This window comes from Ornithorhynchus anatinus, chromosome 16 (genome assembly GCF_004115215.2).
Source record: "Ornithorhynchus anatinus isolate Pmale09 chromosome 16, mOrnAna1.pri.v4, whole genome shotgun sequence".
Taxonomy (NCBI): domain Eukaryota; kingdom Metazoa; phylum Chordata; class Mammalia; order Monotremata; family Ornithorhynchidae; genus Ornithorhynchus; species Ornithorhynchus anatinus.
Window position 1 is genome coordinate 30,727,509 of NC_041743.1, and position 27,268 is coordinate 30,754,776.

Sequence of the window (27,268 nt, forward strand, 5' to 3'; positions counted from 1 at the left end):
TTTTTCCATCCCCTTTTCCCAAAGTGATGGAATGAGATTCTCCCTTCTCTGCCCCCTTTTCTCTCCTCAACCTAGTTTTCGGGCACTGAGGGGGCTGTGAAGCTCTTGTCCATATGTTACTGTCTCCACACTGTTCCCTTTCCACTTTCTGTTAAGACCCAGCAGGTAAAACTACAGTTGAATAAGTGCCCTGCCCTTGCACGACTCCATCCCCAGAGGTAATGTAAGGTTTTCTTCAGATAGTTCAAGTGTTGGTTTCTGTATAATGCCACAGTACTGGGTGTCACCTTGGACCAGACTGGACCACAGGTTTATGGCCCAAGCAAGGCTTCAGTTCTCCTGTGGCCAACCCCCCAACCCCTGCGTCACATCTTTTCTATTTATTTTCAGTGCCTTCACATCCAGACCAGAGCCCACTGACCACTTGGGATGACCTTCACTGCTGCCACACCCCCTCTTTAGTACAGTGCTCTCTGCCTCACTTTTTGGAAAATTATTCAGTGGACTCTACCATTTTGTGGACTTATGGAATGGTTAATATTACTATGGTATTTAATAATAATAATGATGGCATTTGTTAAGCACTTACTAAGTGCAAAGCACTGTTCTAAGCGCTGGGGGGGGTGGATACAAGGTGATCAGGTTGTCCCACACGTGGGGCTCACAGTCTTAATCCCCATTTTACAGATGAGGGAACTGAGGCACAGAGAAGTTAACTGACTCGCCCAAAGTCACACAGCTGGCAAGCGGTGGAGCTGGGATTAGAACCCGTGACCTCCGACTCCCAAGCCCGGGCTCTTTCTACTGAGCCACACTGTTTCCCTTATTTGTTAAGCGATTAAGCGCTTACTGTGTCAAGCCCAGTCCTAAACACTGGGGTGGATACAAGTTAATCAGGTCAGACATAGTCTTGTCCCACATCGGGGCGGGTGGGGGAGGGGTACTTGCAGTCTAAGTCATAAGGAGGGGGAGCTGGACTTTTAGAAGTTTGCTTCCTGAAGGCCTAAGAAGAAGCATGCCATCTTCATTTGGGGGAGGAGTGAGTGATCTGCAAAAGCCCTAACCCCCATATCTTCTTAGAAGAGGACTGAATTCACTGCCTGTTTCTTCGTAAATGAAATCCCTGACCTCTAAAGGAGAGATTTTAGCCTTTTGCAATGACATGGTTCTCCAAAGCTCCAGCTGCTTGATTAAAGGCATCCTGGATCTGCTCTCCTGGGACAGCTCACCAAACCCTGAATAATGTCAAAGAAGCTGGGCCACAGTCTGCTTTCTGGGGTCAACAGGGGATTCACAATTTAAAAACTTTACCCTGTAAGACACTTACCTAAAGGAATGCTAAGTTCCCTGAACACATCCTCTTGTCCCCAGGAAGACAGAGAATGTGGTTGTTTTGTCTCTTCTTCTGTGTATTCCAGGGATTTGATTTCCAGGTACCCAGAATTTTCTGAAAGACAGGGTGGACAACGAATGAATGGAACCCAAAATGCTAATCAGAAGTCTCAGAATCTATTCCTAGCATTTCCTGTTACTGGACAAATAAACGACATTCATTTCAGATTCTTAATAGCATGGAGAAGGCAAACAATCACTAATTATCACCAAAATATCTTAATTGCAATGTTTTTTTTCCTGGCAAATTATGACGTGCCTGTTGCAACTAAGGGCTTCAGCATTTCCATTGGTCCAGTGCCTAAGTGTTGTTGGGTGAAAATGGATTGTTGAAGCCAGGGTTGACTCATTTCCCTGGCATCAGCCTAGATGGTCCACTCCCACCAACATTACTCAGTCAGGCGATGTGTTTCCTGAAGAACCCAAATTATGCTGACACACTCAGGACTAACATTGGCAAGAGAAATTGGTGAAATTCTCACCTCAAGCCTGTCAAGTATTATTACTAAATATGAACTCAAAATTCTCTGTGAGATAACAAATCAATAAAGCTAAATGCATGTTCAGGCCGACACAGACAAATAGAGGCAGTCTGAACGAAACAGGGTGAGAAGTTGGCTCCACTTTTGATTTTACCTTTCAAGGTCAGAGTTCGGGTCTCCCAGTTCTCTCATTAACCAGAATGCAACTGGTGGCAGGGGTGCCAGAGAGATTCTGAAGCAGACAGATGAGAAGCAGTTATACAGACCTTGTGATAAGTAAAAGTCTATTACTGATTAGTGCAGTACACTGTGTTGAGTGGGATAGAAGAGTTTATTACATAGAACCCAAGTTATGCTGGTCTCAAACACTACAGGCCAGAATCAATAACATTTAGTAATGTTTATTTGATACCATAGAGAATGCAGGTTTCACAAAGAATATAACTTACTCATCTACCGCTCTGAAAATAATGATCTTTAACTTTACATTTGGGAAATGAATTTATTTTTTTCCCACTGATTTTATTTCAAAAGTTAACTTATAAAATACATACTCCCAAGTTAGGGTGACCCTCTTAGGAATATTGCTATATCACCTGAGACTGCTTTTAAATAGGCTCACCTTCAGGAAGGGCTCAGTCTGTGTTGTTTCTAAATCTTTCAGTCTGTGAAGTAACTATAGTAATAATCATAACACTTTGAATTTGTAGAATGCCTTGATTTTTCCACAATTTCTGTCCTCACATCTCTGTGAGGTAAAGAGAGGAATGTATCATTATCCCCATTTTTCAGATGAGGAAACTGAGATCTAGAGAAGTTGTGACTTGCCCCAAATCATTCAGCAGGCAAAAAGCAGACCTGGGACTAGAATCCAGACCATTTGGCTCCTAACCCAGTGCTCTCTTCACTAAATCTCACTGCCTTTGTTGAAAGCCTTTCTACAGTCATGTTTTCTCCATTTTAAACATGTTTTAAGGTATCAGAGTTTTTAGTGCAATATAGAAATTCATTACATCCAAGCACACCTACATGAGTTAACAAAACTTGCTCACTGTCGAGCACTTACAGCTGAAGGGGTATTCAAATCCTCTCAATAAAGCAGCATGAAGTTACATGGCCTAGTGGAAAGAGCCTGGGTCTGGGAATTGGAGGAACTGGGTTCTAATCCCAACTCTGTCACTTGACTGTTTTGTGACATTGGACAAGGCGCTTAGCTTCTCTATGCCTCAGCTTCCTCATCTGTACAATGGGGATGAAATACTCTGTTCTCCCTCCTACTTGACCTATCAGCCCGATGAGAAACAAGAACTGTGATCTACCTATCTCATATCTACCTCACCGTTGAGTATGGGGCTCTGCACATTGTAAGCACTTGACAAATACCACAAATATTAAAGCCCACACACTGCTCTCACGTCATTCAGGTCAGAAATAAATGTCCTGAATTGCCTTTGTGCGTCTGTGCCATGCAGACACAAAAGATACCCCTACTCCTTGTTGATCAGCAGGAACTGCTACTCGTTTTTTGCTGATAATCCAAACTAATTTTAGCTGGGGACTGCTGGTGTTCATCTCAACTCACATGAACCCAGAGGAGACTGCCTGCTCTATCTGATTATGCCTCCCAGAAAACCTTTGGCTGCATATCATATTTCCTTTACACCATTTGACTAAAAGCCTCTAATGGTTTAACTTGGCTTATGGAAGCTTGCTTCTCTTACCGAGTTACTTATAGGTCTCCTTTAAAGCTATAAGCAACATTAATTATATTAATAAACAGCTTGCAATCTCATGTTCCTCTTCTAGATAGTTAAAAGTTCAATGACCTACCCAACCATAAAATTCAGAGACACAGCATAGTTACCCTGGGTTAATATTTCTTGGCAATCTTGGCTTTTGAGGCTCGTCTCATCTTGAGAGCTAGGGTTCTCCTCTGCAGGCATTACTTCTGGAGCAGAGTCAGCTGGTGAGGCCACAGGCTTGAAGTGACCTAAAAAGGTGCAAGAGAGCTGGACACTCTCCTCGGTTGGCTCTTGGGAAAGGGTCTTCTGTGCTTCTGGGGTTAAAGGACCCTCGGAGCTTTCAACTTGCTCTTCTTCAGGATCAGGACAGAAGGGATCCTTGCGGGTGCATCCTTCCACCAATTCATCAGGTTTCTGTGCGGCTTCGAGATTTAGATTTGATGTTTCATCTCCTAGGTCATCTGGACCAACCCCCGGAGTGACAGGACTTCCTTTCGGTGACCTGCAGCTTGTTTCTAGGGATGCTTCACTGGTTGATTCACCCTTTGTTAATTCACTGTGGTTGTTTTTTGATTCCAAGGGGCTAATTTCACAGGAAGACACGTCGGGGCCAGTTTTGTCCTTGGGGATGACTGGCATAATTTCCTCCAGTTCAGTAATATCTGGCTCCATAATGAAATCTTCTTCTCCTACCTCATCTACTGTGACTAATTCTTCCATATTGGTAGGATACCAGGTCTCTCCTTCCCCCTCACTTTCACTCTCCCAATCTTGTTCCTGTTCAAAAACACAGAGTGAGTTATAAAGTGGCTATGAAATTCAATGGTCTAACAAAATAGCCATCAGTGTCTATAGTGACCACTGAGTCAGGCCTTCCTGTTCCCTATACCTCAGTATTAAAAATGTATTTGCTCTGAGAGGTAACCTCTTAAAACCTACCCTGCAGGACATGCATTCTTATAGAATACGACATTACTATTGGTGCATAAAACACGTGTTGGTAATTTGAGGCTCTAGAAACCTCCACCTGTGCACACCTGAGCTGTAGCAAGCTACCACTATTAACTTGAAGTGTTTAAAATGATTCTAAGCCACTGCTTAAGATGCCTACTATACACTCAACTATGATCCTGGGATATTTCCTAAATTGAGACATGCTTCTTGTGGCTATTTCCATGCAGCTTTAATATCATTTGGAAACTAACCTGGGCACCTTGCAAGCTGGCTGAAACAAATCATCTTGCACCCTATGTGCAAAGATATATGTTTTCATTTCTCACATCCTGCCTTTATTACTGTACCAGCTTCTTTGTTGACCTCCCCACCTTCCTGTCTCTCCCCACTCCAGTCTGTACTTCACTCTGCTGCCCAGATCATTTTTTAACAAAACCTTTCAATCTATCTTTCCCCACACTTCAAGAACCTCCACTGATTGCCCATCCACCTCAGCAAACAGAAGCTCCTTACCATCAGCTTTGAAGCATTCAATCACCTTGCCCCCTCCTACCTCACCTCACTAATTTTCTACTACAACCCAGCGCACATACTTTACTCCTCTAATGCCAACCTACTCAGTGTATCTCGATTTCGTCTATCTCACTGCCAACCTCTCACCCAAGTGCTGCCTCTGGCCTGGAACACCCTCCCTCTTCATATCTGACAGATAATTATTCGCCCCCCCGCCCCCCACCTTCAAAAGCCTTATTGAAGGCATATCGCCTCCAAGAAGCCTTCCCTGACTAGTTCCTCTTTCCCTCTTCTTCCACTCCCTTCTGCATTGCCTTGACTTGCCATCCTCCCTCCCAGCCCCACAGCACTTATGTGCACATCCATAATTTATTCATTTATATTAATGTTTTTCTCCCCCTCTAGACTGTAAGCTCATTGTGGGCAGGGAATTGTACTCTCCCATACACTTAGTACAGTGCCTTGCAAACAGTAGCGCTCAATAAATATGACTTGTTGATTCCTCACATCTAGTACAGTGCCTGGCACATAGTAAGCACTGAACGAATACCATAATTATGAATTATTATTATTATCCGGCCCTTTCCGAAATATGGTATCTAAGATCCAGGGCAGTATTAAGCCTAGGAGGGCAAGTTCTGTCTCCGGATCTAGAGATCAGTTTTCTCTTGCCTCAGATATTGATATCTTCCTCATCTGACTGTCAGCTCATGACTCGAGAGATATGGAGCTGGGTAGTTTCCAAGGACATTGCTTTGAGCCATTTAAGCACCAAACAGGGAGAACTGTAACTGGATTTTTCTCATTCTAATTCAGTTTGTCCCACTGCTGCTGATGGATCGTTAATCCAATGTCTTGGGAATTTACGTTTTAATACCCACTCTCTTCCTTGTCTACAGCTCATAAGTGATCTGGGTTTCTATTTCTAGGTGCAGTTTTCCAAGTCATATAGTCCTTTTTTAGGCATAATTGTTTTTAATGGACGCAGCCAAATATTATGCATGTAAAGCAAAGAGAATTTACTTGAGGAAAGAGCAACTAGAAAAGTATTTCAGAGGAAAGTATGGGAGGGCTAGAGCAAAAAGAAGGATGGGGATGGGACAGAATTAATTTAGGAAATAATTAATAGAATGCTTAGAACTGGTATTTAATAGGGATATCACATGTCAAAATGGAAAATTCCCCAAGTTCCTTTATAAACCTGAAGTACTCCAGATACACTGGAGGTATTCCAGATAGAATTACCTTCTCTTTCCTTGAGTTTTCCTGATCAGATTCACCTGCTTCTCCCTGCTGCCTGTCTGGGGAATGTGAGATCTTCCCAGTGAGGCCGGGCTCCTCTTTGTCAAGCTGAAGGCAACAAAAAACAGCATCTGTGTCTTTAGTAATGCTTGGCAGAATAAGTCTAACAGAGAAAGGGACAGGAAATTCTTGATGCTAAGCATTGAGAAGCGATATGGACTAGTGGATAGAGCAAGGGCCTGGGAGTCAGAAAGACCCAGTTCTAATCTCGGCTCTACCACTTTTCTGCTGTGTAATCTTGGGCAAGTCACTTCACTTTACTATGCCTTAGTTACCTCTTCTGTGAATTGTGGATTAAGACTGTGAGCCCCATGTGGGACATGGACTGTGTCCAATCTGATTAGTTTGTATTGATCCCAGTGATTATTACAGTGTCTGGCACATAGTAAGCACTTAACAAATACCATTAAAAAAAGATTGTGGGGGGCAAGAGTTACCCTGCCTCCTCAATAATTCCCTTTGTCTGCCACTTATCTTACTTTCGACTTAGAAAAAAATGAGCTCAGGGTCAGTCAAAGGATCCAGTAATGAGAGGATGATATTCTTAGGTTACCCATCAGACGTCTGAACCTCTCACAACTGGACTTTGGTTTCCAAATCAGTTCATTCCAATCTCAGAGCACTACCAATTTTCAGGCCCTTAGTGTTCAAGGCCAGATTCAAAATAAAAGGCTCTGAGGTCTGTAAACTCATTGTGGACAGGGAACGTGTCTACCAACTCTGTTGTATTGTACCCTCCCAAGGGCTTAGTACAGTGCTCTGCATCCAGTAAACACTCATTAAATACCACTGATGATGATGGTCCACTCCCAATGCCTCCGGCCACCCAATCCCTCTGGCATCAGAGAAGGCTGCTGTAAGTTAGAGCTGGAAAACACCTCAAGACCATACTGGTTTGGCTATCTGCCCTAGGCAAGGAGCTCATCTGATCTAAATCCCTTCCTTGAACCAAATAGTTTCCTATTCTTCCCAACATCCACTAAGGGAAAGTTCTCCATTAGTTGGCCCTAACTGAATTTAACCTTATTCTGTGCTGTGGTTTGAAACCTTTCGTCTAGACTGTAAGCTTTTGGAAGGCAGGGATCAGCTCTACTAATTCTATTGCATGCTTCCAACTGCTTATTACACTGCTCTGCCCACAGTAAATGCTCAAAAATTGATCGACTCCTTCTTGTCTTTTCTCAGTGGTCAAAGTAAGTAGCCACATTCAATCTTTCCTTCACTGAACTATTCATGGGTTTCCAAGGAGCAGTGTATTTCCACTGTTTTCTAAATTCTGTGAAAGGTGTATCTAACTAAACCAGTAACAAGTGAAACAAAGGCAATTTTTTGTTATAGTAAAAGGCCAACTATCTAGACCTCTAGGGAACCTCACAAGGATATGTAAAATAGCATAAAAGGAAGTCAACTAGTTACTGTGAATCTGTGTCTGGGTCACTGCCTTTGAGTGCACTCACTGGATGGAGACAACTTCCACTGGCAAATAGATATTGGGGCTGGCCTGCAGGATGGGCAGGAGCAGAAGCCAGGGCAGAGGCAAGGTGGGAAAATACCCAGGGAGGGGGTAAGGATGGGAAAGAGCTGCTGAGAAGAAGAGGAGGAAGAGGAGGAGGAAGATGAGGAGAAGGAGAAAGGGGAAGCCAGGGAGAGTCTGGAGCCATCAGGACAACAGGGCTGAGCCCAGGAGAGAGAGAGTGGATAGAGCACAGGCCTGGGAGTCAGAAGGACCTGGGTTCTAAGCCCAGCTCTGCCATTTGTCTGCTGTATGACCTTGGCCAAGTGCCTCAGTACTTTGTGCCTCAGTTACCTATCTGTAAAATGGGTCATCTGTAAGACTGTGAGCCTCATGTGGGACAGGGACTGTGTCCAATCTGATTAGCCAGTCTCTATCTCGGCACTTAGAACAGTGCTTGACACATGGTAAGCCCTTAACCAATACCATCATCATTACCTGCAGACAGAGCAGGAGCAAGGGTTGGGAATGGGGACTGACTGCATCAGCCAGACGACTGGGATGGTGGCAAGGAGAGGGGCAGGAACAGCGGTTGGGGCAGGGGCAAGGACAAGGATGAGGAAACGGACACCCCGATGCAGACCAGATACTAAAATTTGAGATTTTGAAGCTGTTTCTTTCTAAGAGAGACTGGAATCAATGTTTCCCAGGTTTCCACTGCTACATCTCAGAGACTAGAAAAAAGGTCACAATCCTATGGGGAGAAATCTTTCTGCACATTGATTATGCTGAACCTCTCCCACAGTTTTCCCATGTGCTAACAAGGAAAGGCAGGGTAACTCGTGGTTAGAATACAAGTCTGGGAACTCAGAGTCTTCCCTTTGACTCACTGTGGGACCTGAAGCAATCGCTCTTGTTGTTAAAGGCTTTGAGATTCCTGGATGAAAGGTTCTACATAATTGCAAAGCATTTTTATTAAAGGGGAAGCCAAATAGTGCTACAATTAATGCTATCCGGAGAAACGCATAATATAACCTGGTGGGAGGCTCTCCTTTCATTTCTTTTCCTTTCTTTGCAGTACCAACAGTGGTCACTGCTCTAGACTACAGACCGAATTTAGCTAGCCAGATCATCTAGTGCATGTCTGTGGGGATCTTTACAAGTGCCCATGAACACATGAAGGAATAACACTGGAGTTCCACCCTAAACAATGGATTAACAAAGACTGTCTCTGCATCAAACCACAGCGTGAGACGCAGTGCAGCCTAGAGGAAAGAGCCCGGGCCCGGGAGTCAGAGGACCTGGGTTCTAATCCCCGCTCTACCACGTGTCTGCCCGTGTGACTTTGGGCAAGTCATTTAACTTCTCTGTGCCTCAGTTCCCTCATTTGCAAAATGGAGATTCAATACCTGCTCTCCCTCGTATTTAGGCTGGGAGCCCCATGTGGGCCTTGATGATCTTGTCTCCTGGGTCACTTAACTTCTCTATGTCTCAGTTCCCTCACTTGTAAAATGGGGATTAATACCGTGAGCCCCAGATGGGACAGGGACTGTGATTAACTTGATAATCTTGTATCTACCACAGAAATTAGAACAGTGCTTGGCACATAGTAAGCACTTAACAAATATCATAATAATTATTATTATTATTACTCCAGCACTCAGTACAGTGCTAGGGCCACAGCAGACATTTTAAAAAAATACCACAAATCCCTGAAGCTCCAACCCCCTCTGTCAATGAGCAGAGAGGCCTAGTAGATAAAGCAGGGGTCTGGGAGACAGGAGGACCTGGATTCTAATTCCAGTTCTGCCACTTGTCTGCTGTGTCACCTTGGGCAAGTCACTTACATTCTCTGTTCCTCAGTTATCTCATCTGTACAATGGGGAGTACTACTGTGAGCCCCATGTGGAACATGGATTATGTCCAACCTGATTATCTTGTACCTCCCCCCAGCACTTAGTAGAGTGCATGGCACATAGGAAGTGCTTAACAAATGCCATTAAATAACCCCCAACAACTTTACTTTTAAGACCCAAACTGTCCAGGTGGAAAATTGGATATGCCACCATATTCTACATTAATTGGAGATGGGCCACAGGGATTACTACCTCACGCTTGGCTACTTCACTTTCTTTCAGATAAGCAGCAACTTCTTGGTCTCTATCCAGTTTCTTGGTTTTATTCTTCTCACTCTGTTTCTGCTTGGAGCTTTCAGAAGTTCTGTGGGCCTTTTGCTCCGATTCTTCCTTCCCTGAGTCCTCACAGTGGGCATGTCTGCTTTCTCTTAATCTCGACTCTTCTTTTCTCCTGGACTTGACCAGGGCATCCTGTTGTTGCTTTAGGTATTTGTCAGCTTTCTGTTTAGACTCCTTTCGGTAATAGTCATCTTCCCGGCTTTTATATCCAGACAAAGGGTGAAGAGGATTGGGAGAACTGGTCCTGGTGTACTTCTCTCGGTGTCCCCTCAGACCTTCGATCCGATCATCCAAATCTAATTTGTCCAACTGCCGGAGATAATGTTTCCGATCATGGACCCAGGTGTCCGTCCTGTCCCTCTTCTCCTCCCCATTCTCTCTCCAGGGAACCAGGTCCCGGTCTTCCTCTCTCCTGGAAAAGGGAGACTGGTCCCATGCCTCCCTTCCATTTCCCCAGTCTGCCCGTGAGGTAACCACTGGGCTGTGGGAGGAGCTGCAGGATGTGAAGCTAGGAGTATGAGATCTTGGAGAGAGGGACCGGCTCACAGGGCTACGGGACCGTGGCCTTTCGGGTCCATATCTATGGGGGAAAGTGGACACACAAACGCACATGGTGGTGGGAGAAGTGAGGAGAGAGAGCGAGAGAGGGAAAAAAAAAGACAGAGAGACCAGAGAGGAAGAGAGAGAAGAAAGGGAGAGCAAAGGAGAGAAAGAGAAAAGGAGGGAAAGAAGAAGAAAATGACAACAGGAGAAAAGTTAAAAAGAAGAGAATAGAAGACACGGGGAAGAAGAGTAGAAAAGCAGGGAGAGAAAAGAGTGAAAAACTGCTTTCATTATTAAACGTTTGGGAAGAACAGCAATACCTCAATTTTTAATATCACATTAATCAAGCAATTATATATACTGAGCACTTACTGTACGCAGAGTACTGTACTAAGCCTTTGGAATAAAACAATACAACAGAGTTGGTAGAAACATTCCCTGCCCATAAAGATCTAGAGTTCTCTGTGCTTCTGTTTTTCTACTTCTGCTCTCATCCTCTAGACTGTAAACTCATTGTAGGCAGGGAATATGTCTGCTAATTCTGCTATATTGTACTCTCCCAAGCACTGAGTAGAGTTCTCTGCAAATAGTAAGTGCTCAATAAATGCCATTGATTGACTGACTGATCAAGACAAATCAGACTTGAGTTGTAACCAGAGACAGCCAGGCTGCAGCTCCCAGACTATCTCTCTCCACAAGCTGAAAACAGTCAGGTTTTGGTGCTGTCCACTTTTCTCCTGAAGCCCATAAATTCCATGCTGTTGCCATTTAAAGTACAGAGAGGCCTACAGTATTTCTCAGACAACATGGCCAAAAGAAGACAAATCACCCACTGTTTTAGGCTTGTGAATGCTCTAAGTGGTCACAATGCTAATAGCTACTTCTTTCCTCCTTTGTTGACCAGAAAGGTGGCTGAACCTGGAAGCAGTCCTGGCATCCTGCAGCTTTAGATAGCTAAACTCTAGAAAGTGTTTCTCCTGAAAATTGCTCGGGGGACCCAACCTTTTTATTAGGCAAGTGAAAAGGTTTCCAGGACAGTGAGGAGAGGGTCAGAGACTCAACCCAGGTCTGGGTCATGAGACAACTAGTATAATATCTTATCTGCCCAGCCCAATAACACATCTTCATGAAGAGTTATAGCTGATGGTCCAGGAAGGCTTAGAATTTGCTCCCTGCCCTTTGTCTGGACCTCCTGAGGGGACCAGACAATGGTATATCTCAGAGATATTCTGTTACCTGTCTGCTTCCCGGAACATGTCTCTCTCCCTCTGAGAATGGATGTCCTGAATGATGGCTGCCACATTCTTCCCGGGTTTCTAGGCAAAGACAAAGCAATTTCAAATCAGAGATGCCATGCCCACACACACCCTGCCAAGCCCCAGATGGGAAGTAGACTGAAGAAATGACTAGTTTTATGAAACAATCAATGGTATTTACTAAGCACTGACTACACAGAGCACTACTGTACTAAGTGGTTGGGACCATACAATAGGGTTGGCAGACATGATCCCTGCCTTCTAGGAGCATTATCCATTCCACTGTTTGGGGAAGGCTATTCTCCCCCCTGGCAGAAGCAGATAATAGTGTTGGAGGTGGATTGTAATAATAATAGAAGAAGAAACACAATCAATTTATATGGCCTTATTTCTCTAATTGAGGTGGGGTGGAGAGGAGGTATTTTGGTGGTGAGCTCAAGGGTGGAAGGACTCAGCCCTGTACCCAGAGCTGTTTGGAGACATGCCTGTTATGGGGCAGTCCTGCATTTCATATCCTCACTGTGACTCTGTTGGGAAATGCAGATAAGATACCTGCTGGGCTCCAGACAGGGATAAGGTGGAAGTGAAGAGAAGGCTGCTGTATCTGTATCAGCATGTGCCATGTCAAGTGAGAGGAGGGAATGCAGGGAGCAGAGAGTTGGACTCAACAGTTATTACTTTTCTCTAATAATCATCCTGAATGACCTCATGTAAACGCTGATCTTATCACATTAATCCCCTTTTTCAAAACCTTCAGTGGCTCCCAATTGCATCAGCTTTATACGCTTGACCTTTAGCTTTAAGGTTCTCTCACACCTAACTAAAAAGCAGTGAGGCCTAGAAGAAGGAGCACAGGCTCGGGAGCCAGGGGACTTGGGCTCTAATCCCAGCTCTGCCATTTTTCTGCTGTGTGACCTGGGAATGTCACTTAACTTCTCTGTGCTTCATCTCTAAAATGGGGATTCAATACATGTCCTTTCTCTTACTTAAGATCGTGAGCCCCAAGTGGGACAGACTGGACTCGACATATTATGTGGTATCTAACCCAGCACTCAGCCCAATGCTTGGCACATAGTAAGCATTCAACAAATACCATCTTGGCGAATTCTTCTCACTCACTCCTGCTTGTGCTCTTCACTCGGCCCAAGCCAACCTCCTTAGCATTCAGTCAGTCAACTGTACTTATCTAGACTGTAAGCTTGTTGTGGGCAGGGAATGTGTCTATGTATTGTTGGACTGTACTCTCCCAAGCGCTTAGTACAGTGCTCTACTCTCAGTAAGCACTCAATAAATATGACTGAATGAAATGAAAGCTTACTTTGTGCAGAGCACTGTACTAAGTGCTTGGGAGACTACAATATAACAATACACACATTCCCTGCCCACAGCGAGCTTCCAGTTCACACTATACTCTTCTGCCTCCTCCACTCATTTAGTGCTCGCTCTATGTCTTTTCACCAAATTACAGCTTTTGCACCCTAAAAAAACAACATACTGAAAACACATCTTCTATGGACTAACCCCCTACTGCTCTATCCATATTGTCCACTACAGTTTCCCCATTGCTTTTAGACTTATCTGTAAACTTTTGTATATATTTTAGGACTAGATTATAAACTCTTTGAGAACAAGGACTTTGTATATTTTTCTTGTAAATCGCTTCACTAGTGAGTTCGGGCAGAACCCATGATAAAACCAGGCTGAGTTTAATGGAAAGCACCATGACCTAGTGGAAGAACATAGGCCTGTGAGGCAGAGGACCCGGGTTCTAATCTCGGCTCCACCACGAACCTTCTGGTGACCTTGAGCAAATCACTTCACTTTTCTGTGCCTCAGTTCCCTTACCTGCAAAATGGAGATTCAATACCTGTCCTCCCTCCTACTTAGACTGTGAGCCTCCACTGAGGCTTTATTTTCTTGTATCTACTCTAGTGCTTAGTATAGTGCCTGACTCATAATAAGCACTTAACAAATACAATACTTATGAATGAATATGTGATTGCATTGTGAAGGGTTCTTTTGCGGGGTACATTTGTCCATAATCCTGTGGAAAATTAGTTAGGTTCTCTTCCAGATCCAGCCCTAACAATACAGCTGATCACTTCAAAGAAGTCAAAATGACACTGTAAATTCCTCCCTGGATCTTTCTCCCCTTCCCACTCCATTCTACCTTCTCCTGTTCTCAGAGGTTTTTCTGCCTCCTGCTCTCTGCCCACTGAATTCACCTCACCCCCTTACCATTACCATTCTGGTCATCTTTCTTGGTTGGTTTTTTTTAAAAAAAACCCACAACTACTGGTGCTTCTGTGAGCGTCCCCACTCCCCTGCCACCCTTTCTTCTCCTTGCTCTCTGTTTCCCTGACTCTCTACCCCCGCTAAAGCCACAGGATTGAGGACAGGGATGGAGGAACAGGTGGTATTAGTGGCAACAGTAACTTGGGAGGAGATCATGCCACCTCTCCCACTTCCATCCTGCCGTGGGCCATCCCTGTCCCCCTAGTTTCGGCAAGTGTGGGAACTGAGAGGATAAGTGGGAAGTGGAAAGCAGAAGAGGTAGGGGGACGGTGCCATGTGTTTGCCACATGTGTGTGGTGGCAGCTACTAACATCACCAAGGTTGGTTAAAAGAACAAAAAAAGCTAGATCATAGTTGGAGAGGAGACGGAGGAAGAGGTTTAGTTTGGAGTATGGGGTCGGGCAGCAAAACCACTGGGAACAAAGGAGAGCAGGGAAAGGTTGAGGCAAGGAGAGGAGAGGGCAGGGAGCAAGTAGATTTTCCTCCAATAATTGGATATATATTCTGGGGCCAATCAACAAAGAGTACAGACCATTACCTGCCTTGTGGGTGGTCATGACAGTGTGCTAAATAAATTCTGCTACTTCTAAATGACTATCACACATCCATCCAGATTATCTGATTTTTGCTTCATAAGGGAGTTTGGAAAATTATTATGTTGCAACATTTAAAAAGCTCCTAGAGTGGGTAGGGCAATGTAGCTTCTCTTAAAAGAAAAAAGAAAAAAATTGTCCTGGGGATCTTCCATACTAAGAACCAAGATTCAGCCAATTCTCCATTATCCCAAGGTAATCAAGACAGGTATGACAAATGAAATTTTTAATTTAAAATTTTAATCCACAAATGTGATTTTAGATAACAGTTTTAAACTCCTTTCTTTTCTTTTTAAACCAGAGTTATTAAGAGCATTGTTATTAGATGGCTTGAGGTTTGTCTTCTTTTAATTCCCCAGCGCACTCTCTAGTTGCAGGTCAAAGAGCAGTGAATATTCTTTAAGAGTAAGCCTAGCAAGCAACATAATGGGTCTGGATAATACACAAATGGATAATGGAACTCCGAATAATCACAAATGGACTCTAAATGTGGGGCATGGACACATTCAACTACTAAAGATAATTCTGCAAATGCCTATACCTTCCATTGATTCAATCATATTTATTGAGTGCTTACTGTGTGCAGAGAAATGTACTAAGTGCTTGGAAAAGTATAATTCAACAATAAACAATGACATTCCCTGCCCACTACAAACTTACAGTCTAGAGGAGGGGAGAAAGACAACAGGACAATAAATAAAATTACAAATATACTCCTGTTTTACTTCTGTGTGTGTGCACAGCATTGAGTGGGAATTCTCAGGTCCAGGATCCTGTTTGTGTTTAAGTGCTGGGGTACTTTTGTTGGGGTGAGCTTGACAGGGCCCAACAGGGAAAGTGGCAGCTTTGAAGATTCTGGATAATATAAGGGATTGATGGTGGGAGAGGGATGAGATGAAATGAGATGAATCCAAAAGAGGAGAAAGCATCTTGCAGCAGGAGACCACAAATAAGGCTCAAGTGAAGCCCTCCTAGTTGCCTGATCTACCACATTCTCTCAGTCACTTCTTGAAGGGGCCATGGAACCCAGAAAGGGGCTTGTGTCCCTTATTTCATCAAGTCCCATACACAGAAAAGGAGGTCTGCTGGAAACCAGCCACCTCTGCTTCCCTATTCATCCTTTATGCCTTGCCAACCTTCCTAGATATTCCCTTCTGCTACTGCCCCCCTCCCCCCACCTCCTTGATCTGACCCACAGTTCTCCACACTCTGGGCCCTTCTCCTGTTCCCAGGCCCAGGCCCTGGCATGACCTGTTCTCCTTTTCGAGTCCCCTTCTCTGAGGATTGACAGGCAAAGAACTGGCAGCAATGCTGGCAGGTTACACTGGGCCTGCAGGTTGTGCGTGTGTGTGTGTGTGTGTGTGTGTGTGCGTGCGTTGGCATGCGCAGGAGGAGGAGATGCAGTCAGGCGAGGGAGCGGGGGTTGGAGCGGGCTGGGGGTTGGAGGCTGTGAATCAGGTCTGGCTCCAAGCAAGGGCTTTGGTTCATTTCACATGACTGGGGTCAGGCAACACTCCTTCATTCCGGCCTCCACTTCCTTGACACGTTGCTTTTTGTGGCTGAAAGGGACTGTGGGACTAGTCTTCCTCTCTTTGAAGAAAACTGTACCAACGACCTGTAGCCACTCCTCGCTGATTACAGCATCCTCTAGTGGCCGTTAAAACGGCCAGGACCACAACACCCCACCAGTTAGTCGGCAAAAGTTCCTAAGTGCAACAGGAGGGCCTTCCCCTTCTTCAAGAAAACACGTTTTGGTTTCCCAATTCAGTCCAAAGCTCGACAGAAGGGCACTGCCAGAGGCACAGTGAAAATCAGGCACCAGGACAGAATCCCAGAATCATAGCCCTTTTTGCCAGGCGGCAAGTGTTGTTTTTGTTTAGACTGCCTTTTCCCTAAAGAAATTTCTATTGTTGTCTTAAATCTGCCCAAGACAAAATCAAGGTCTGAGGCTTTTTAAAATGCCCTAGATACTGCTCAGTGCAGGCAATGGCAAGCTTTGGAAATCATAATCATAACATATGTGAAGCATTAATTATGGGCCAAGCACTGCGCTAAGTGCTGGGGTTGACACAAGATAATTAGGTCAGATACAGCCCCTATCCCACATGGGGCTCAGAGTCTAAGTAGTAATAATAATGTTGGTATTTGTTAAGCGCTTACTATGTGCAGAGCACTGTTCTAAGTGCTGGGGTAGATACAGGGTAATCAGGTTGTCCCACGTGGGGCTCACAGTTAATCCCCATTTTACAGATGAGGTAACTGAGGCACAGAGAAGTTAAGTGACTTGCCCACAGTCACACAGCTGACAAGTGGCAGAGCCAGGAGTCGAACTAGGAAGAACAGACACTGAATCCTCATTTTACAGATGAGGAAAAGGAGTTAAATGATCTACCCAAGGTCACACAGCCCACACCGTTAAACCGACGTCGGAGCTTGCCCAAGTATGCTAATAGTAGGACCCTTTTCGGACCAGAAGATTGCACTGCCTGACCTGGTGACCAGTTTCCTGGCCCTGTCTCCGCAACATATTTCTTTTTCCCTTCCTTCTCTTCCTTGCTTAGGGGTGGTCAGGGAAGATGAATTAGTGGTATTTATTGAGCACTTACTGTGTACAGAGCACTGTACTAAGTCCTTGGGAGTTCAAGGATAAGATGAAGGGAAAACAATGTAAAACAGAAATATCATCAGAACCTGTGTACAGAGAGAATGAAGCAATTATTCTCCCCACTCAAAAAAAAAAAGAAAGAAAATGAGTATAACCAAGGAAGTTAATCATTTCTTTAGCAAGGAAGAGATTAGCTCACTTTTCTAAACCCATTAAAATCCCAAATGAGTTTTCTCAGCTGGGGAGCATGATCTGTGGCTACTGGTTCAAATGCTTAGCGTAGGGCTCTGCCTACAGTAAGCACTCAATAAATATCAGTGAATGACCGGTCCTCAATTTGCACAGGAACCAAAGAAATACTATAAGGAAGAGATGGAGGTTTGAGTTTTCAAGACCAAAGTCGAAAGAGATATCCTAAATGAGGAGTTTCTCTCCTGAAATCCACTAGCAACAGTGATCCAGGAACAGACACAAGGGAGTAGCTTTAACTGCATATCTGTCTGTGGTTAGTGAAAGAATTAGTCATATAGATGTGAGCCTGATTAATATCTAGAGTTAACAGCCCCTAAAGAAGACTGTCCTCACATTTCTGTGCTAGATACATTTGATGCCTACAGAGTGACCAACCCCAATTTGGGGGAAAAAGAAGGACTAAACGCCCCCCCCCCCCAACACCCCCTTTTGTTCATAGAAGGCAGTAAAATAGTTTCATTCTAAAGACAGGAAGAACAAAAAGATACATATTAAATTTTGCTACATTTCCTTTTCTAAAGGATTGGGAGGAAGTGAGAGAGACAGAGGTGAAATTGCAGTCAGGCAGACTTGTAAGCCAATCAGGAGACATACTTGAAGCACATTCAGCCACGAAAACATTGTCTGCGTGGGCAAAATAGAACAAAACAGGGGATCCACAGAAACCTCTGTTCAAAGTTTGCATGCATTTCCGCAGTTAAGCAAATTGAGTTTCAGGATTTGTTCTTCAAATTATCACTGACTGTGCTTTAAACAGGAGCAGAAGATACTGTCGAAAGTGGATATTTGAGGCGGTTGAAAAGATGGTTGAGAAGCTGCATTGCCTGGTGGAAAGAATACAGTCCTGGAAGTCAGGGGACCTGGATTCCAATCCCAGCTCTGCCAGTTGGCTGCTGTGACACCTTGGTCAAGTTACTTAATGTCTCAGTACCTCAGTTACCTCATCTGTAAAATGGACATTAAACCCTATTCCTTCATGCTCAGACTTGTGAGCCCAATGTCAGACAGGGACTGTGTCCAACTTGATAAACCTGTATCTACTCCAGTCCTTAGAACAGTATTTGACACATGGTAAGCACTTAACAGATACTGTTTAAAAAAGAAAAAAAAAAACTTGTTTCCATTAGCTTAGACACAAATATCCCTCAAAGCCTTTGCAAAGATGAATACCACTGTGTGCCTGGCAAATAGTTTTTTTTAAAAAAAGGAGACTTCATTGATTTAAATCTCTATATGTTTTAGGGTTTGGAGAGTGTAACCTAGTCATTTTGTCTTACTTCTTTTGGTAGAAAATAATAATTATGACAACCACTGCCACCTTCCAGCCACAAAATATTGTCAATTATGGCAAAATCAACTGGGGATTTTAAAGAAATCAAGGATCTTCCAAACCTCTCCTCACAAAATTACTTAGCTTTAAGCAGCATAGGACCTCTCCATTTTGCCCCTGAGTGAAATGGCAAGTAGGGAAACAGAAAGCTGAATGTCTGCATTTGCCTTTCAGGATGTTCTCATGCAGGGGAACTGGTACAGAGCTTTCAAATCCATGTTCACTGACCTGGCCTCAGTATGACTGTTGCTGCCACTTCTAAAATTAAGTTGAAGGCTCACACGGTTCCTGGGGGAGTCACAGAATAGTACTTGCTGCTGGCTCAAGAAAAGAAGGACGACCTGCTACATTAACAGGGCGATTGAGGGGAGGGCTTATCAGATCAGGGATGCTGGCCAGTGAATTTGAGCCCTAGCTCCTGCCACTACCTGGCTGGTGACTCAGGATAAATCCCTTCACTCTCTGGGCCTCACTTTGGCCATCTGTAAACTATAATATAAATACCCGCCTTTCATTTACCTACAATCTGGGGGTGTGAGAGGTGGGATAATGAAAGCCTTCAGGCATTTGGACACATAGAATTGCTTCAGAGAGGGTTCAGTAGTGCTCTGCCGGGCCTGGCTGCAGTTTCAAATCTGTTATGGGAAGAGTGGAAGAAATCCTATGTGGTGGTATTTGTTAAGCGCTTACTTTGTGTCAAGCACTGATCCACGTTCTGGGGTAGATACAAGGCTAATCAGGTTGGACACAATCCCTAACCCATATGGGGCTCACAGTCTTAATTCCCACTTTGCAGAGGAGGTAACTGAGGCACAAAGAAGCTAAGAGACTTTCCCAAGGTCACTCAGCTGAGAAGTGGTGGATCTAGGATTAGAACCCAGGTCCTTCTGACTTCCAGGCTTGTGCTCTATCCATTGCACCATGCTGCTGCTATATGCTGTAATCTCCTTAAGAGTCAGGGGCTGTCCAAATGCTCAATGATTTATATCTCCCATAGCCTGAGTGGTGCGCCATTTGTGGGTGCTTATAACATTGTTGCTTCCTTCAGAGCCATACATCCCTCAAAATTAGGGTTAATTGGGCTCAGAATTATTCTTGTTGAGACTGACTCTCCTGGGGAGAATGGGCTCTATCCTACATCTCTGTGAATATTCCTTGAGGATGATGGGAAGAGAGTAAGTGCCCTCTTCCAGTGCCCAATGTAATAGCGATACTGGGTGAGTCCTATTTGGGACAAGCTAGTGGGGCAGGTCTGGAGACTGGTTCCAGTGGGCATGATTCTACCACTGGAGTGATTTCCATGACTTTGTTCCCTTCCCTAATAGGGCTGGTGAAACAACCTCATGGTTGTGGAGTCTCAAAGCCCTTGAAGGGAACACTCTAGCTGAAGCAGGCACCACACTGGGAAGGATTTTCCCAGATAAACATGCTTAGCATTTGGAACGATGAATTCCAACAGGGTTCACCACCTGAGTTGGTCCACTTCTAACCGCACAATGAACGCATCAGAAATTATTATTCTTACCATGAATTATGGAACCAAGTAGTGAGAATCACTTGTGGAGGCATATACATCATGCTGTTCTTCTCTTTTCCCTGAACTAGGGAATTCCCCTGTGGTGTATTTAGACCCCTCTCAATTTCCAAATGGGTCATCTCCTAAACCCATCAAATGGCAGGGACTGTCTCTGTTGCCGACTTGTTCATTCCAAGCGCTTAGTACAGTGCTCTGCACATAGTAAGCACTCAATAAATACTATTGAATGAATGAATAAAATATTCAAGCTAGGGGCTGAGCCTACACATACACATTATCCAGATTATTTAGATGCCCCCAAATACATCTTGCCCTTAGTGATCTGGCTTTTTGTCAAAGTGAATGTCTGCATCTCACTGTCTGAATAATTTACATATGGCAGTTTTTTGATTAACTGAAAAAAAAATTCCCACACCGTATTATTCTATTTCTAGTTACTACTAATAACAATTTAGAATAATATGCCATCTCCCATCAATTGATGAGAATTTAATGTTGAAATTCAGTTCTAGTTTGAGGTAAAGTATTGGGAGAATGCCATAACTTTTTTTTGAATAGTGGTGAGCATGGAATTTGTGAAATAATTTAAATGCAGTCAAGTCAAGCAATTAGCTTTCATCAATCAGAAAAATATATTACTTTGTCTCAAACTAAATTGCTGAGGAAGAGAGTTTTAAAGATAAAATTGAAGAGTTTTAAAGATAAAATTGTTAAAAAAAAACACTCGCAGACCTAAATCTTTGACTTCTTGCACACAGTAAGTGCAAGGCAATTTGGCACATAACCAGAAAATACTTAGGGCTCTGTTTCATGACTTTAACCGAATTGAAAACTTGTTATATGCTTTGCAGAACAAGTTCCTGACCTACGTGATATAGTCATAGTTCCCTTTTTCCCTTTTTACCTTCAGTTGGAGTTCTTTGTATCTTTTGGACATCCGAATGAGCAATTTCTCATCATTTATCACAGCAGACTTTTCTTGGTAGTACTGTACCATAGCCTGGGCTGCTTCAGTGTATGCCATCTCCAGAAAGGCCTAACAGAGGAGAAATGCATTATATTACCTGATATAAACATGTTACATAATTACTTATGAAAACAGATTTTGGGCTCCATAATGAATATGTTTATTCCATTCCATTTAGGGAAGTAAGGGTAAGGATTGGGGGCTTAGGACTCCTACATTTTCCTTCAGTACTTCTGTGAACTCCTTCAGGAACTTTTTGCAAATCTTTAAAACTTCTGGGCCCTAGAGCAGAACCTTGATTATCAGTTCATGAAAGTTCGCAGCTGATTCTGGGGTCTCTAACTATGAATGTACATTCTCTGAGAACTGTCTGCCTCCGTTAGAATAAGAAAAATAATGATGTGGTAAGGAGGCTCCGAGTTAAGCATTCTGATGCATATACAAGCATTCTAAGACAATCTCACTCGATTTAGAATTAGAAGCAGGATTTTTCTGAATCCAAGCTCTCTAATTTCTACTTTGTCTCTGAATATGAGGCAGGTAATACCCAGAAGCCTTGTGAGTTTTAGTAAATTCCTATTCATATGTGTGTCATATGTCATGACTGTCATGTGGGACAGGGGCTGTGTCCAACCTAACTTGTATCTACCCCAGAGTTTACAATAAAGCTTTACACATAGAAAGTGTTTAACAAATACTATAATTAATTACTTAAATTCTCAAGGGGGACAGTATGATTTCCATTCATTACCTCGCACATATCCTACCTTATTGTCCCTCCCTCGGTTCTATTAGTGGAGACTTTGAACACATAATCTAGAAAATCTGATTCTGCACAGTTCTGATCGGTTCTATGCCCAGTCCAACAGATTCAGGAAGCCGAGGCCATCATGGTCTGATTTTTAGCTATACAACTATGATTTTTCATGCTATAGAATATTCAGTACAGTCTAGAAGAGTATGGAAGTATTGACAGCAGCAGAAATGAAAGGTAAAAGCTAAATCAAGCCAGGTACCTGATTGGTAGACTTCATGAGGATGTAATTGGTTACTTTTCCAAAGGGAAGTCCCAAGTTAATGACATCATTCTCGGTGCAGCTTCCTTCAGGGAGATTGCAGATGTGAACTACACGGCCAGCGGTGACTTTCCTCTGTGGATACTGAGAAGAATCGAGGCAAACATATGGAAGTGCCATTCTTTAGCTCTTCCCCTGTGCCTCTCAAGAATCAATATTAGAATCACTTCTCTTGTGGCAATAGAAATCATGTCTCCTCCAGGAGGCCTTCCCCAATTAATTTCTAACCTCCCCATTTTATATTCCACCAACTCCCCAGTACTTTCACACCAACATTGTACTTAAGTATTCACAACCTCTTAGCATTTATGTTCTTATCTCATATACTTTATTCATCCTATTTGTAATATACTTTTATGTCTGTCTCCCTCACTACATTGCAAACTCCCTGAGCACTTAAATACCACCATTATTATTAGTAGTAATAATAATAATAGAAATGGAGAGGGAGCTGGAGCAGCCTCTGTAGTATTTAGATATTAATGTGCAGGGACAGACAAGTTGTAATTCAATTAATAAAACTTTTTATCCCTTCTCTTCACTTGGACTGTTCACCAGGGATTTTCTTCCTTGGAATGAATTTTGGATGCTAGCACTGATCAAATGCTCACCTAGCAATAACTGTTTCTAGGAAGAGGAAAAGAGACTGCAATGCTATGGCAGATCTCTGACATTTCCACCTGTAAATGGAAAGGAGGCATTATACTCTTCGATTCAGAGAAGTTTCTACATATGCTGTGAGATGGATGAAATTGAACCTACCTAAGGATAGTCTGTATAGTTGTCAGGGGATAAATAAGTGAAGGGCTTTAAAGAGCCCATGAGCACTACCATTTTGCCAATTCATATTTATAACCTGAGGAAAGACACTCTGCCCTTAAATATGGTGAACAGTTCAAAGAAAAATGCAAATCCATAGACCTTGCAAGAGCCAACTCCCCAGAGTTCCTGGGAATTTGCGGCTTGGAGTGTGAGTTAACAAACTGAAAATTACGGTTGGGATTGTTATTTGGATTTTCATTACCAAAACATCCTGTCTGGAGTTTGGAGTCCTCTTTGTGTTTTGACTTTTTGCAGAGGAAATGAAAGAGAATAGGCATGCCCTAAAGTACTTATTTTATAGTTTTTTGCTTACCAGGTTGCCTAGAGACTGAAGAGTCAATGGAGGCTGTGTCACTGCTTTTTTTTTGTTTTTCGGTAGAGCGACAGGAAAACCCAAGGGATTTTTATTAAGGCATTAATTGTTCAACAGCTGACTGACTGGCTGGAAGTTGAACCTCCGCAAAACAAACATCCTCACATTTACCATTAACTCAAAAGCCTGGCGTCAATTTCACAGCTAAGACAGCTATAGGAAAGGGAACAAAATGAACGACTGTCTAAAACTTCTCAATCAGTGGTAGTTATTGAGTGTTTACTGTGTGTAAAACCCATACTAAGCATTTGGGAGAGGACAACATAGTACAATCCCTGCCCACAAGGAGCATATTTTCTCTATTTAAATGCATTCCTTGGTTCCTCAATACTTGCATTCTCTGTTTGCTTTCTACAGTTGCAGCTGCAATGTCAGCCTAACAAACTGAGGTAAATACAAATCATATATACAAGAATTATGCTTCTCAGGCTGAACATACTGGCACTTTACATTTCTGGGGAACAGCAGCTCTGGGGTGTGGAGATAGGCATCTTGGCAGATAGACTGCCTTTGATTCCATTGCTAATTCATCATCTGGAGAGTTCTCTTTTAAGGTGTAAGACCAGAGGTGCCCGTTTTTGCCTTATGAACCCAGGGGTGAAATAGGGGCTGGGATTGTAGGGGGCAACGAGGACTGGGAGAGGGACAAGGCTTCAAAGAGATAACAGGCCAGAAATCCCCCATTTTGGATCATTTCATCTCTAAAGGGAAACTCTCAGGTCTCAATAGAGATTTGGAATGAGCAAGTCAGGGAGTCCAGCTCAAGGGCTGAGGAGTCATTGCCCCATAAAGTGGGCACTCAATAAATACCACTGAATGAATGAATCTGTTTTTAATATGCTGACCCTGGGGGTCCTGTTTCACTGCCTACCCAAATCATGGCTGCTTTATATGCACAGGATGGGTTTTTTTTTTTTTACGATATCTGTTAAGTGCTTACTCTGTGTCAGGCACGCTGGGGTAGCTACAAGATAATTAGATTGGTCACAGTCCATGTGCCACATGGGACTCCCAGTGTTAATCCCCATTTGACAGAGGGGGTAACTGAGGCAGAGAGAAGTGACTTGCCCAAGGTCACAGGGCCACACAGCAGACTCATGGAAGAGCTGGAATTAGAACCCAGGTCATTCTGACTCCCAGTTATGTGCTCTATCCACTAGGACACACTACTTTGATTTTAACATAGATGCCATGTGTGGTACTGAAAACAAAGGCAAAAATCCAAAACATATGGAGGATTGCAGGATAAGATTCAGAATGTCCCTGGAAGTACACATTCATTCAACCCTAATCCTGATTTGGGCCCTAACTCACTTTATGTAAGTCAGTCTGCTGTTCTCTGCCTCAGTTTCCCCATATTTACAGTACAAATGTACAATTCTCGAAGTCACTTGAAGATGTAAACAATCTGAAAAGCTGGATCAAGAGGAAAAAAATTAGCTAGGTATAGCACAAAAGGAGTCAGATAAGAAGGAACCAGGTGCTAAGTAAACATCACAGAGCTGTGAAAACCGAAAGGCAGCTTTACAGGGATGAGTGGCAGTCATGCGGTATGTGCCTTCTGTAGACATATAAAGCTATTTACAGCCGAAGAATGCATAGGCAGCCCCTTCCAGAAACCTGATTCCTCTGTTCATCATGACTTGTGGAGCCAAGTATAGCTGCCCTGCTGTTTTGTCACATGGCATCGCTTGACTAAATGAGAATATTCCTGAGGAAAGGAATACTGCAAAATATTTCAAGTCTCCTCAGTCCCGCTGATGAAAGGCAATATGCAAATTGCCTCAACCTGTTTAACATAATTTTGATTACTCTCCAAGCCAAAGCTGGAAACGAATGGGTATGACATTCCCAAGAGATTCGACCCAATGCCACTTTTACTAAGTGAAAATTCCCGATGACAACCAATGAAGAATGGGTTTAGTATTCCAAGGAATTTTAGATTCCCTCTATAAGAAATACTGTAGTGTAGTCCATTTAACCTGTATTCACATTCAGAGAATGTTCAAGAGAAAATACCCTTTTTTCCCTGTTTGAGAATGGAATGCCAACTACAAATGTTCTCCAGGAAGAGCAACAATCTGTTAACATGGAAGGCAACTGACGTGCACGCTTATTCACAGAGTGATGATTCTCAGAGAACAGCTGGAGTGAGATTGGGGCTTCAATACCTGAGAAAGATTGACACTATCAGCCATACATTTAATACATAAAGTTTCCATACCTTAATCCCCACTAATCCGGAGTTCTGGACAAAATAGCTGTCCCCAGCTTCCCCTCCCTACACAAAGGAAGGCATTACACCAGAGCTAATAAAGCCTAAAGAGAACTGCAGTGGAAAAATAGTCCAGTACAGCAGAGGCTCAATCAGGGAAAGACAGAACTGGGGACACAGTTAAAGAGACATCTATGAAAAGGAAGAGGTAAACTGCATGATCATGAGCACACTCAGAGAACTAAAACAAAGCTGCATTTAAAAAATAATCAGTGTAGTTGAGAGACAGGGACTATGTCTAATTCCCACCTGCATAGTCTTTCCCAGTGTTTAGCACAGTACTCTGCCCACAGTAAGAGCTTAATAGATACTATTACTACTGCTGGAGAAAAGGAAGGAAACTTCCCCCTCCTGCCTCCATTTCAATAAAATGCATTATTTTGTAGGTATTTAGGCATTTCCAGATAATAAATGCCACGATGGTTCTTGACAAACCTTCTGGGGTTTTTTTAGTGGTATCTGTAGAGTGCTTACTATGTGCCAGACACTGTACTAAGGTAATCAGATTAGTCACAATCTATGTCCCATATGTAACTCCCAATCTTAATCTCCATTTTACGGATGTGGTTACTGAAGCTCAGAGAAGTTAAGTGACTTACCCAGGTTCACATAATTTGTATATTAGTCTCAGGACCATTCTTTCAGTGGGAAGTTCGAGAGAGTCCATATGTCCTTAAAAAAGTAACTAATGATGTTGGTGATGATAACAATGACAATGAAATAATCCCATCAGGAATTTTAACAAAAGAAACACCGAGGTGGGGAAGAAAGATAGTTTTAAGAATACTCAACAGGATAGAACCTTATTTAAGGCAAAGAGAGAGATTCTTGAAGCTCAAAGTCAAGCCTAACTTCAACTTTCCTGAATACGATAGAGGAGATAAGTTTTTCTTTTGGTCAATTGCTGGATTTCTGGGTTTCTTGGCTGCAAAAAAAGAAACAGGAACCATTCCCAAAAGAGAGAAGGAGATTTCCTATTTTACCTCAAGGCATACCATACCAGGAGTTCAAGGTTAGCCCAAAGAGGCAATGTGACTATTTCTCCACAGTGGATGAACGTCAACCGTTTGTATCAGGGTTGAAAGTAAATGACGGAAAAGATTGATCAAAGAATCCCCAGCCCCATAAGAAAGGGCCCCGATTCCAGAGGCAAGGCCATAGAGAAGGCTTCTCAGTCCTGGGAGGACCTACTTCCCTTTCTCTCAAGCTGCCCTGTGATCCAGTCAGTCTCAACTGCTCCACTTGGAGACAAAGACCAAGGATCCACTCTGCACACAGTACTTAACAAGACACTAGGTCCTGTGGGGAGCT

At 43.3% G+C, this 27,268-nt stretch overlaps 1 protein-coding gene across 3 annotated transcripts in view; it reads right to left on the reverse strand.

Annotated features, from left to right (window-relative positions):
- RBM20 (RNA binding motif protein 20) overlaps positions 1-27,268 on the reverse strand; it is a 154,037-nt gene that overhangs the window by 12,880 nt on the left and 113,889 nt on the right. For 2 of the 3 annotated variants that reach the window (XM_029080497.1, XM_029080498.1), the window contains exons 6-12: positions 22,428-22,571; positions 21,349-21,480; positions 11,813-11,892; positions 9,947-10,613; positions 6,329-6,433; positions 3,739-4,393; positions 1,328-1,447 (exon numbers count right to left, since the gene is read on the reverse strand). In XM_029080497.1, coding sequence (XP_028936330.1) covers positions 1,328-1,447; positions 3,739-4,393; positions 6,329-6,433; positions 9,947-10,613; positions 11,813-11,892; positions 21,349-21,480; positions 22,428-22,571 — 1,903 coding nt within the window. The remainder of the gene's footprint in view (positions 1-1,327; positions 1,448-3,738; positions 4,394-6,328; positions 6,434-9,946; positions 10,614-11,812; positions 11,893-21,348; positions 21,481-22,427; positions 22,572-27,268) is intronic. The other variant, XM_029080499.1, reaches the window with a different exon arrangement.